Source organism: Zerene cesonia, unplaced genomic scaffold (genome assembly GCF_012273895.1).
Source record: "Zerene cesonia ecotype Mississippi unplaced genomic scaffold, Zerene_cesonia_1.1 Zces_u012, whole genome shotgun sequence".
NCBI lineage: Eukaryota > Metazoa > Arthropoda > Insecta > Lepidoptera > Pieridae > Zerene > Zerene cesonia.
This window is the reverse complement of record NW_024045142.1, coordinates 161,349-174,712: the sequence shown is the minus strand read 5'-3', so window position 1 is coordinate 174,712 and position 13,364 is coordinate 161,349. Positions and strand designations below refer to the sequence as shown.

Below are 13,364 nucleotides of genomic sequence, written 5' to 3'. Positions count from 1 at the left end.
TGTATGATGTGTGTATGATGCGTGTATGATGTGTGTATGATGCGTGTACGTATGCTAGTGCAGCGGGTTTAGTGCTCACGTGTTGGCGAGCAGCGCGCCCCAGGGCTGGCGCGCGAAGGCGCAGGGCGCGGCGGGCTGCGCGAGCGCGTCGGGCGACAGGGCGCTGGCGCTCCCGTCGGGGCACAGCGCCGCGTACGCGCTCGCCGCCTCCGGGTTGCGGATCTGCGATGTTACATGCGAGGTGTAGCCGGGTAGTGTGCTCACGCGGTCATACCGCAGCCCGCGGCTTCGCACGCGTTACATTTGGAGTAGTTAACTACTGGACTGGTCAGGCTGACATTCGGCAGCATATAGCCACTATAATATTGCCTACATTCAGCTGAGGATGGACTTTGGCAAAATATTCAACCCCAAAATAGGGGATGAAAGTAGGTACCATGACAATTTATTTTCCTTTATTCCTCTCGCCAATCCTTCCTTAATCCCTTCCCAAAAGTCGGCAATCCATTTGTAGAGGCGTAAGGTTTGCAATGGACCTTATGCCTCTATAAATGTTCATGGGCGGTGGTAGCGCTTACCATCAAGCGACCTACCAGCTCCATTGCCGACTGTGACATAAAAAAAAAAAAAAAAAAGGCCTGTAGTCAACAGCTATTTTATTACAAATCATATTATATTGATATATTACATACTATATATTGAAATTATTTTCATAGGAAGGTTAAAAACTTTAAAAAATAACACAATTGCAGGAATGTGATAATTCGGTTTTAAAATCGCTTTACTTGTACTTACCTCACCAATTTTAATGGCCATTGTAAAATCCTACTCATATCTTATACCTTTAAACGATATATATATATATAATTGGAATCTCGGAATCGGCTCCAACGATTTTCATGAAATTTAGTATATAGGGGGTTTGGGGGGCGATAAATCGATCTAGCTAGGAATTTTTTTAGAAAATGTCATATTCGTGTTTTATCGACTTAAACTTACTTGCGTTTGAGTAGTCCCAATTTATTATGATTCTTCCTGACATCTATTGACGAATAATAATACTATAAATGCGAAAGTTTGTGAGGATGGATGCATATGTATGCGTGCGTTTGTTATTCTTTAACGCAAAAACTACTGAACCGATTGCAATGAAATTTGCTTCGTAGATAGCTGGACAACTGAAATAACACATAGGCATTTTTTATACCGATATTCCTACGGGATACGGACTTACGCTGTTTCGACCGCGGGTCACAGCTAGTATAAGATAATATAATATAAACCCAAAACTTTGTAAGAATGTATCGATGTAATTGATAAATCATTGTAACTCTTTATCACAAAAATCACTGCGTCGATTCTGATGACACTTGGCTGTGACGTAATATCTGTACCATGGCACATAACCTACAGAAATTCAAGCTCTCGTTAGCGGACGAAACCGCGGGGCGCAGCTAGCGCAACAAACATAATGCCCCGTTGGTGCGATCAGTAAAATTAGTAAACGATTTGCTCGCTTTGCTACCGGAGACAGATTTATTTAATACGTCCTTGAATGTATATAAATCATATTTTTTTTAAATATTTAAATGTAAAATGAAAATTGTACCTATACTATTTTTTATATTTTTTCATACAAACTAAACATAATGCTGTGGGGTAAAACCTGTAAATTACTTGTTACTATATTAATAAATAAATAAATAAATAAACACTCACAGTGAAGAACTCGCGGACGTGCTGCCACGCGACGTACGCGACCGCCGTGCCGTTGCTCCTGCGCAGGCACTCGAGCGCCTGTATGTGTCTGTTGTCGTTGCGTACACCCGCAATGGACACGCCCATGTCGATGGTGTACCGCGCGCAGTTGGACTGGTCGCCGCACAGCGAGCAGAGGGACTGGAAGCGGCTCTCTATGGAGGTACGTGGCCAATTGTGTATGTCCAGAAAATTCAGACAATCCTACTAATATTATAAATGCGAAAGTTTGTAAGGATGTGTGTGTGTTTGCTGCTCTTTCACGCAAAAACTACGGAACGGATTGCAATGAAATTTGGTACGTATACAGCTGCACGATATTCTTACGGGATACGGACTTACGTGGGTAAAACCGCGGGGCGCAGCTAGTATTTTCTAAATATGTATGTATTTCGCTATCGAGTTAAGAATGAATATAGTTAAAAATTGCAGTGGTGGCTCAGTGGTGACAACCTCGGACTTCAAAATCGATAAGTCGGGGTTCGAGACCGGGCGAGCGTGCAGGAAATAAATTGATTTTTCAATTTATCTGCGCATGTGGATAACATCACCACTGCTTAAACGGTGAAGGAAAACATCGTGAGGAAACCGGCATGTCCAAGAATTAAAAAGTTCGACGACATGTGACATCTGCCAACCCGCACTCGGCCAGCGTGGTGGATTATGGCCTGAACCCTCATAGGAGGCCTGTGTCCCAGCAGTGGGAACATATATGGGCTGATGATGATGATGATGATAGTTAAAAAACACTCTTCAATTGTAGAGTTATAATTTAATGTACATATGTTTTCATAGACAAACTCATTCATTTATTTATTCGATTAGACTTCTTATAGAAGCACTGGAATCGTCATGCTACAGTTGTAACATATATCATCCGGTTCGGAAAGCAGTTTCTACAGGCAGAAACTCTCTTGTCCTTTGTTTTTTTGTATCTTTAATGTAGATATTAAATTATTCTATTTCTTTAATGTAGTAGTATAATTGCATAATTAAATTATATATTATTACTATAATTAACTAACTCTTGTGTAGTCTCACATATAGAGTACGTAAGGAAATTATTTAATTAAATAATTTCCTTATCAGCAAGATAAACTCATGAAATTATTGTGTTGCCACCGATCCTTGGTAATTGTACTAAGTTTAAAAATCAGTCTATTTAAAATGGGTCAAAATTTAATCAATTACATAGCAAGTGAGTGAGATAATTGATTCTATTAGTGTGTTTTTAAGTTTGTTTTTTGTATATTAAACTATTTTTTTTTATTTTTAGTAAACCCAATTACGCTATAAATGCACATTTCTATAGATTTTGTACGATGCATATTCTGTATATCTGAGCTTTTATACGAAATGAAATTAAATCTTCCATCCCAACTTTTTTGTGGGAGTCGAGCACGCTTCGGCACGAATTGGGCCAACTCGCACTTCTCACCACTCGCACCACGAAATAGTAGCATGCAGCATACGGTGTTTCGTACGTTGAAAGGGGGAGCCGGAGGCTCGTATGTTTTTCCTCACTCTTCCCAATCCTGTCCTTTATTCCCCTCCTCCTATCCAATTTGAAGTCACCAATCCATGTGTAGAGACGTAAGGTCTGCAAGCGCCTACCCCGCCACATGTCCACGGGCGGTGGTAGCGCTCACCAGCAGGCTCCCCACCAGCTCCGTGGCCACTGTGCCACAGAACAACTCACTGAGGGTGGCGTCCAGGGACGCGTTGACGCTCCAGGGCCCCGGGCGGCACGCGCTGCCGAAGAACTGGCTGAGCGTGTCCACCTCCAGCTCCTCCGCCGTCCGCCCGTTGGTGTCCGTATTGGGGCAGCGGTCTGTGCGCGCTGCCTGTTTGTTGGACGAATAATCGTTACTTTTAACAAACTGTTTGTCTGCACTGGACCTAATATTAAATGGGACTGCATGGTAGGTACCAGCTTTCAAAAAGGATCATTAAAATCGGTTCTCTCAGTAAAAAGTTACAAGGTAACAAACATAAAAAACGTAGACATATTGATAATCTCCTTCTTATGAAGTTGGTTGAAAATATAATATCAACGTACAATGCCTACCTACTAATATAATACCTTACTTACCTGACAAATTAAAATGTGAACTTAACTTAAAATGACTCAATGGGGTATCACACTATCACACTTATATTGTAAATGTGAAAGTTTGTTTGTTTGGATGTTTGTCCGTTAATCACGCCGAAACTGCTGAACGGATTTTGATAGAATTTTAAGCAAAAAAAAGGTATATAGACAGGATATGAGCTGTCTTGGGTGATAATATAATTTTTATCTCTATAAAATTTTTGCTACGTTTTGACAAAAAGACGCGGGTTCGAATCCCACCTGATCAATTTTTTTCTATTAATCATCATTTCAAGCTATAAAAATAAAAAATTAAATCAACCCACTCATATTTCCTACTGGTACAAGAACAGAATAGGTACTCACGGCGCGCTCCAAGCTCTTCAGCACCCTGGGAGACCACCTGAGATCCGGTTCGTCCAGACCGGGGTGGCAGTAGCTCCCCCCACGCAGACCATCCAGACCGCCTGTGTGGGTCACGGGCACTATCGCCACCGCTTCGAAAGCGTATGGCTCTGGAAATACAAATCAATTAAATATTAATCTTTATACAAAATATTAAAAAAAAATACAAATCAAAGAAAAAACTACTTTTCATAATTATATATGAAAATTTTATAATTTTACGCTACATGTATACGTGCATATATTTTATTGTATTAATGTTTTTCCAATTAAAATTAAAAATGTATTAAATCAAAGAGGTAGTCCCAAATTCTCAATGAAAGGCATCTTTGAAATAAAAAGTAAATTCGATCAACTCAGAAAAAAGTTATAACGTAACAAACACAAAAAAAATAGATTTGAATTGCGAACTTCCTCCTTTCTTCGAAGTCGGTTAATATAACGCGGAACGGCGCTCCCGCGCTTGTACCATGCTGACCTTGTGGGTCCAGACCTCACTCACCGTTTCTAGAAACATCTCGAATAGACGCGACCACTCTGCTGGCTTCGGGCTGCTGTTGAGACAGAAGCACCATTTCCTCTTCAGAGAAAACTCCAAGGTGGGCTTCGCCTCTCGCTATTTTGAGGGCACAATCGATTCTGAAAAGGTTGTATAAGATCACTACATACATAAAATTATCGTGTTACGTTCGTTACCGTTCTCCTCCGAAAAGGCTGGACCGATTCTCAAGAAATTTTGTGTGCATATCGGGAATGTCTGATTACAATCGGCTAATTATACTATTTTCATAGCGCTAAATGATAAGCTTTTTTTAATGTCACAGTTGGCAATGGCGCTGGTGGGTCGCATGATGGTAAGCGCTACCACCGCCCATGAACATTTCGAGAAGTGGATTGCCGACATCAAATTACAAAGGTATTAGGAAAGGATTGACGAAAGGAATAAAGGAAAGGACTGGGAAGGGCGAGGAAAAGGATATGGGCCTCCGGCTCCCCCGCCGGTCTTCCGTGGGGGTGTGGTACTTCCCCGTTGCGAGCTGGCCCTATTCATGCCGAAGCGTTTGTCCGGTCAGCTAGTATCTCATAAAATTCATAATTAAAACTATGATTATAATAAGGCGTTTATAACACATGTATATTGAAAAGCAATTACCCTTTTAAAAGTATTTAAGAAGTCTGGTTACTGTTTTATTTATTTATTTATTTAATTAATTATATATATTATGGTCATAAAATGTTCAATCAAGTACTAATAACACAATTTAAAATAAAATTATTTATTCAAAACTCATACAAAATTACCTGGATTCCACAGACTCACAAACCGCCTGGCTTCCATCTTTGTCTAAACTCTGACATAATACTGGATTCGATGATGAAATGCACACACGATCTGTGAATAAACATAAATTCTTATAACATCTGTGAACAAACATACAGAAAATTACAAAAAAGTCAATGCAAGTGTAAGGATAACGAAGCGGAATTTCTAATATTATAAACGGGAAAATTTGTAAGTTGGATAGGCGTATGTATGTATGTAAGATAGATAGATTAGATAGATAGATTACAAGTTTATTAAAAGAACACATTAAATACATAACAATTACAAAATGAGACACTTAAACAAAGAAAAATTAACATACAGAAAAAACAGTACGGAGACAAATGTGCACTGTGTTCTTAATAAAATATAATAGTTTAAAAAAACTATAAAACACGCTTTAACAAAAATCATATTTTGCAAATTGAAAACTGGAATAATTTTATCAAATTAGTGTATTGTCATCGGTCCTCAATAAATCTACAAAGTTTGAACGAAATCTGGCCGTTTAAAGTGGGTCAAAATCGCGCCCAAAGAAGTCAGTTACAAACAAACAAACAAACATACAAACAAACAAACAAACAAACATACAGGTGAAGTTAATAAAAGCGTGTTAAAAAGGGTCTTATCTCAGCATAAATGTCAGATTCAATGGGATCCTAATGCTGATATTCTGCCAACACCACTTGAGGGTAGAAATAATTAAATCAACACCGTTATAATTGAGCGAGAAAAAATAATATTAAATACATGGAATATGAAATAAATAATAATTGTAATAATATATAATAGCTTTAAGGACTAATCCAGTGCAAAGTTAAGGCGTCTACGACAGAGTCAAAACTGCAGACAATGAGGAAAAACTTAATTAAATTATGAAATAGATTTTTGAGTTGGTGGGTTCGGTAAGCGATTTTAAAAAGAAATTTATTACGAAGTTGTTATATAAGTGGGGGAATGTCATTGTCACAGTATTTGAAACTGCCGCGGAAAGCCTTTACTTCTATGCTTTGGAACAGAGAAAATATATTTGTACCGGGTCTAACCGGGTAACCACAATCCTTACGCCACATCATCTTGTCTTTGTACTTTTCATATTAAGTATATTATATGAGTTAAGGAAAGGACTTTGATGTTTGTCACTATTTTACGCAAAAACTATTAAACCGAGTACAATGAAATTTCGTACGTAAATAGCTGGACAACTGGAATAACATATAGGCAACTTTTTATCCCGATTTTCCTACCGTGAAACCGCAGCTCGCAGCTAGTCACAAATATATACGAAAGTGTTTGTTTATGAGAAATTTTGAAGTTTAGTGTTTGTTTATCTTCATTTCACGTCACAACGACTGAGAGATTTTATGATTTTATTTTTATGGCTAGTAGTTGAAGGCTACTTAAACCGCAATGATACCATCGTGTTTCAATTATTTTTTTTTAATAAGCGCATAAACTACATATACTGTTTACCTCAAATAAAAAAAAGTATAAATATGTACATTAATTGTTACTTTGTTTTTAGAGGAATAGGAATGGTCTGTAGGTTAGGTAATAGGTATTATAGGTTAAATAACATATCTATCTACCACATAAGTGTGTTTTATAGTTTGAGAAAATTATAAAACAAACTTATGTGATAGAATGAACTAAACTATCTCTAACTAAACTATATTGGTAAAATACCTTAGTTACCTTGTGTTTGATTTATGTAATATGGAATTAATTTAATCCTAGCGATGCTTATGAGGACAATAGGGACTAATGAAATTATTGTATTGTCACCGATCACTTATAAGTGAACAATGTTTGCATTATATAAATAAATGAGTCGGTTACATACAAACAGACGTGAAGCAAATTAAAGCGTATTTAAAAACGCCTAATTACATTATAATTTCTTACATAAACTTACTTCAGGACTTAAAACTAGCAACTAAAAGATAAACGATTTTTTTTTACTTGACTGACGTGATGATTATCACATAAAAATTAATTAAAAATTGATTGTATGTACTAAAAATAAATAAATTTAGATAAAATTTCCCATGGTAATAAAATATTTGAAGGCAGTCAATATATATTACTATCTGGCCTACTGCCTTATAACTAACTAACTAGACTAAATCTCTCAGTTTCGACAAACAAACACTTTCGCATTTAATAATAGCTTAGCTCATATTATCTGTGATAATAGTAAGGAGTAAGAATAAGGGCTATCGTAACAATATACTGTCAATGTTGCTACGTATTCGGATTTATAATTTCACTAGCGATCCGCCCCGACTTCGCCCGTGGTACATATATAGCCTATAGCCTTCCTCAATAAATGGGCTATCTAACACTGAAAGAATTTTTCAAATGCGACCACTAGTTCATATTATTAGTGCGTTCAAACAAATAAGGAAACTCTTCAACTTTATAATATTCGTATAGATTAAACTAATAATTTCTGAAACAACTCTCCTAGAAAGGGACTTAACAATTTTTTTTTATACCGGGCTCAAATAACCTATAATGTAAAAAGTTTCAAAAAGGTACGAAAATACACCTAAGAAAACCACTTCTATTAGTAATAGGGTTGTTAAATATACATTAAGGAGAAAAGCTGAAAACTTTGGAAAACAAAAGACGTCATTGATTGGGCGTACCTCAACAGTTTCATGAAAATGGGACAAATTGATAAAAAATTCCTTACAAACACAAACGTCGCGGTAACCGCTTGGTAACCCACGAAGAACAAATAATAACGATTGAATCGAAAACCTCCTTCATTTGTCTGAATGTCGGTTAGAAATCTGTACAAGTTTAATTACTTGTATTTCTCTAGCACAAGTAGCATTTGATAAATACGATACCTAATAACTTAACATGTACTTGAATATACCTAACACGCACCAGACATTTTAATATGTAGGATTATTATCTACAGTTATCACGAAATATCGACTGATAAGCGATTCTTGAAAATGGGAAGGGCATCGATGATGTAAGAATTCCAATCACAATTCATCATAATCCATATGGTAAAGATATTTCCTATTGGAACATATTCTAGGCTAGTACGTGATTATAATCTGTGTGCTTTGGACTCAGATAAGCTTTGAGGATGTTAGATCCAAATAAAAACAGTAAATTCTGCATAGGGATTAAATATAATTATAGATGTACATGTTTTCCTTGTTGTATTAACCTACAGAAATGTGGTAAACATTTAATAAAATCTAATTTTAATTTTTAATTTTATAGCATTGAAATGCTTTTTAAATGAGTAATTTTGAAAGAATAGAAAAAATTTGATCACGAGGCGGGATTTGAACCCGCGTTTTTTTTTTACCAAACCGTAGCAATTTCTCATTTAATAAAGTCGTCGATGAAATAATCAAGAGTATGATTCAAAAATATATAGGGAAATTTTGAGAAGCCATTAAAACGTATATCTTCATTGAAATATGTTTTATCAGGTCACGAGGTCCACTATCGATTGTTTGATATAATACAATTAATTGTGGAAATTTTTATCAATTATTAAATAATATGCATAGTAAAGCTGATAACAATAAACTATCCGTAAATCCATTACAGTAACCTAACAAAACATGTCATGGACTAATAAGGGAAACCATGCAGGTAAGGTATAAGATAATTATATTCAAAAACTTTACTCACAGTTTTGTGCTGATACAGCCGCTATCACAGATAGAAAATACAACAACTTGAAACCCATTTTCACACAACACTACATCTATGTCTATAAAAGTCAGTCTTAAACCACGCCTGTTTTAGCACGAGCGTTTGACACGTTCGCAAATCTATCACTACTCTTATAATATTCGAAACGGGCTATGCAGTGTTTGTCATAATGATCTTATCAACGTTTCGAAATTCACTGTAAAGGTGGGTGATAAATACGTACTGATAAGCTGATAACTGATTATATGGACGTCCTACAAGGGACGACTGTTGGGCCCGGTTTATCCTCATACGAATTAAAATAACTACGGTTCTATTGAAATATTGACAACGTTACAACAACTTGTGTTTCTCTTTACGCCAGTATACATTTAGAAATTAAAGATTTTTAAAGGGATATTAAACGCGATTTATTCATTATATTATTAAACCGACGTTTCGAACACTTTACAGCGAGCGTGGTCACGGGGAGACCACGCTCGTTAAAGTCTTTAATTTCTAAATGTTATTTAACTTTAAGAATTTGTTTTTCATGCAGCAATCAGTATGATATAAGATTAGAGCATGGAAATACATTTGAATAGGATTCAAACCATATGGTTTTAGTGTCCTTGAACTACACAAGAAACCCTCATGGACTTTTGTTAATGGTAGCCATATTTAGATATCAATTATTATTACAAATTAAATCTATACCTAAATATAGCTCTACTAATATACAATTCGACTATCGTATAGAATAGTAAATATAATGAATCTATAGAAAATGTTTAAACCAACGGCAATTCATGTCTCCACCAGTAGTTGTAAGTTCTTTTTCGATATTTGCATAAGTGTACATTCATGTAAACCTACCGATGAAGGATATAGTTGCACATTGCAAGTCTTGATCAATCATACACATAATACAAAAATTAATTTAAACAACTCTTTTGTTTGTTTTAATAATATAGTTTGACTTTTTAAATAGAGCTTGCAAATTATATATATAGTTGAAAAAGTCATTTATAAATTAAATTCACGGACATAAAAGTATGTTTCTCATCGAATTTTGCCCTAAAACTCGCATTTTATACTATATACATTTTAGTAATTCCATAATACTATGAAGAGTTGCGATATATTATATTATTGGGTAAATTTTCCAGCCCACATATGCCCACATATGAACGGGCTGGTGAGTCGTCTGATGTTAAACGACTATCACAGCCTAAGAACATTTATTGTTGCTCGGATTTATATGTTAGGAATAAATAGCTAAATGGAATGTAAGAATTAATGAGGAAGAGTGAGGAATGGGATACAGACTCCCCAATCAACATACAATACATAGTGCCATTTACGGGGTACTATTTCACGTCGATCTGTGGAGGTTTTGTAACGTCCCCGATGCGAACTGGCCTAATTCGTGCCGGAGCGTACTCAACTCCCGCATTTGGAAAATAAATTTTATAAATAACAAAATAGAACGGAACTGCACTAATCTCGCCGCTAGTCATATACATAAATACACACTGATAAGCTGATATGATATCAACCCTATATTCCGCTATCAGCGCTAAGTAACTATAACCGTATTTTAACAGTTTTAACTTTGCAACAATAAATTCGCTCAAATAGGAACCACGTATTTTATATATTTCAGCTTGTGACTCGGACCCTAAGTCCTCTTTAAAAAAATTTCCTTCGAGCGTGCGAGTCCTGATCGGTCCTCTAAAATCACATTTTTAAAAACCATTTATACCTTCCTTTAACCTATGATATACTTGTAAGTCCCTCGTGAGTTAAACATATTCTATGGCTCTATGTTTTGCTACTTTTATTAAATCAAAAATAGATATTGATTGATCACCTGTATCGCAACCTCTGGTTACTGAATAGAAATAAAATAAAATCTCATTTATAGATGACATAAGTTATACTAAAAAGTTAGGTTAAGTGGGTCAAGCCTAAACTATTTTTTTGTATGCATATATATACAATTCTATTTTATCCTCTTTTTCCTTTTTTTTTTGTTCTCCAATAGGTTTATCACTGATTATTTTATAGTTAAAAGTATCTTTAAATAATGTTTTTTATACCACAGATAATATAATACCAAACATACATTATAATATTAAACTAGTAATACATAGTGTTCTCATTGAGCTGTATTGGTAATGAGTTCGACTTCTAGTTCAAAAAATTTCCAATTACCCGCCATTATAGAAAGTTATATGGACTTACCTATCAAATATAAACAAATTACAAATGTTTAAGTTTTTTTCATTTTCAATTATTGTTCGCTCGAATAACTACAAAGATAAGATATATATAACATGGGGATTTGGATTTTTCTAAAAAGGGCCGTCAGGAAACTTTTAGTTCACAATGTTAATCAGTCAATAATATAAAATCATGACGCATTTTTCATTCTATCGTAAAAGTATGCGGTGTTTGTAAAAATTTCATTTATCATCGAAATATCGGAAATCGATAACACATTTCCGCGTAGTCTCTCCTCTTTCTTAATAACACTGCACGTCATGTTTCCTTTGTGATCTAATTCAAAAACGTCTATTAATCATTATTCACGTAAAAAACTATGTGAAAGAAATGATGATAAATCTATGACCTGTTTCAAAAACACTTAGATAAGTATTATAATTCAAATATCATTTCATTACGTGCATACGTACGTAGTTCGTATTCTCATTATTTTAAAACTTAAAATTTCTTTATTACTCTTTGTATAAATAAGCTTAGGACCCAAGGGAAAAATGGTTACCCATCCAATTTATAATCGCCCCAACCGTTGCATAACCTCGATTTTATTATTATATGTTTTTATAGCGACAACAATAATTGTTTATAGCAAAGAAAGAACTAAACTGACTTAAAAAATAAAATTCAAATCTAGACCAATTGAATGAGACAACATGGGAGGCACTAGCTTTCAAATAAAATAAAATCGTAACAATCGGTTCACTTAGTAAAAGGTTATAAGGTAACAAACAAAATAATATACAGACAAATTGCTTACCTCCTCATTTTTTTTGAAGTCCTTTGGAAATGCATCATCTCCGAAAATGTCAACTGTCTAACTATTAGGACTCATGAGATACTGTCAGCTTAACTAAGTACAAAACACACAAAATGTATACGCTTCAAATACGTAAATAAATTTCTATTTAGTTTTAACGCTTATTAATTACGTATTTACCGCCAAAAGGGCCAATGTATAGAAAAGAGTGTTTTCTTTTTCTAATGCTTACTTTTTTTTTAAACAAACTGTCATATTTTGAATTAATAACAATAATTTGGCGGCAAAATGTATTTACAGAGTTTTAAAATATTAATGGTTTAAAGTTTGAACAATTTATAGCACAGACGTCATTTTGTGATTTTTAAAATTATATTTTCTTAGAATTAAATTTCAATAATTTGGAAAAATGTAAAGAAATAAAATTAATACTGAAGAAATAACTAACATACTATGACCACAGATAGCATAAAAGTGCGCACAACCACGCACTCGATTGACGTTAAGAAAAACTAATTCTATAAAACTATGTAAAAAAAATATATTTAATGTGGTAGTCGAGCACGCTTCGGCACGACTTGGGCCAGCTCGCAGCGGGGAAGTACCACACCCCCACAGAAGACCGGCGTGAAATAGCATTCTGCTGTGTTTCGTTCGGTGAGTGGGGGAGCCGGAGGCCCATATCCTTTTCCTTCCCTTCTCAGTCCTTTCCTTTATTCCTCTCACCAATCCTTTCTTAATCCCTTTCCAAAAAGTCGGCAATCCATTTGTAGAGGCGTAAGGTCTGTAATGGACCTTATACCTCTACAAATGTTCATGGGCGGTGGTAGCGCTTACCATCAGGCGACCCACCAACTCCATTGCCGACTGTGACATAAAAAAAAAAACTCAGATCCAACTATTACTTCAAAATTGTTTTGATTTATTCATAGGTACTGAATCTCCGATCGCCTATTCGGTAATCCACGCGCCTGCAAGAAGAATAATAAAAATCAAAATAACTGTATACTTATAAATAAACAATAAATAAATGTATTGGTATAAAAGCTTTTCTTATCTAAAACATTAAA

General features: G+C 35.1%; 1 protein-coding gene across 1 annotated transcript in view; it reads right to left on the bottom strand.

Annotated features, from left to right (window-relative positions):
* Nucleotides 1-9,410, bottom strand: part of LOC119839340 (transferrin-like) — a 20,334-nt gene extending 10,924 nt beyond the window's left edge. Inside the window, exons 1-7 of the mRNA XM_038365596.1 lie at nucleotides 9,249-9,410; nucleotides 5,558-5,648; nucleotides 4,758-4,894; nucleotides 4,217-4,365; nucleotides 3,458-3,602; nucleotides 1,720-1,913; nucleotides 80-222 (exon numbers count right to left, since the gene is read on the bottom strand). Coding sequence (XP_038221524.1) covers nucleotides 80-222; nucleotides 1,720-1,913; nucleotides 3,458-3,602; nucleotides 4,217-4,365; nucleotides 4,758-4,894; nucleotides 5,558-5,648; nucleotides 9,249-9,306 — 917 coding nt within the window. The 5' untranslated portion in view covers nucleotides 9,307-9,410. The remainder of the gene's footprint in view (nucleotides 1-79; nucleotides 223-1,719; nucleotides 1,914-3,457; nucleotides 3,603-4,216; nucleotides 4,366-4,757; nucleotides 4,895-5,557; nucleotides 5,649-9,248) is intronic.
* Nucleotides 9,411-13,364: the final 3,954 nt, after the last annotated feature.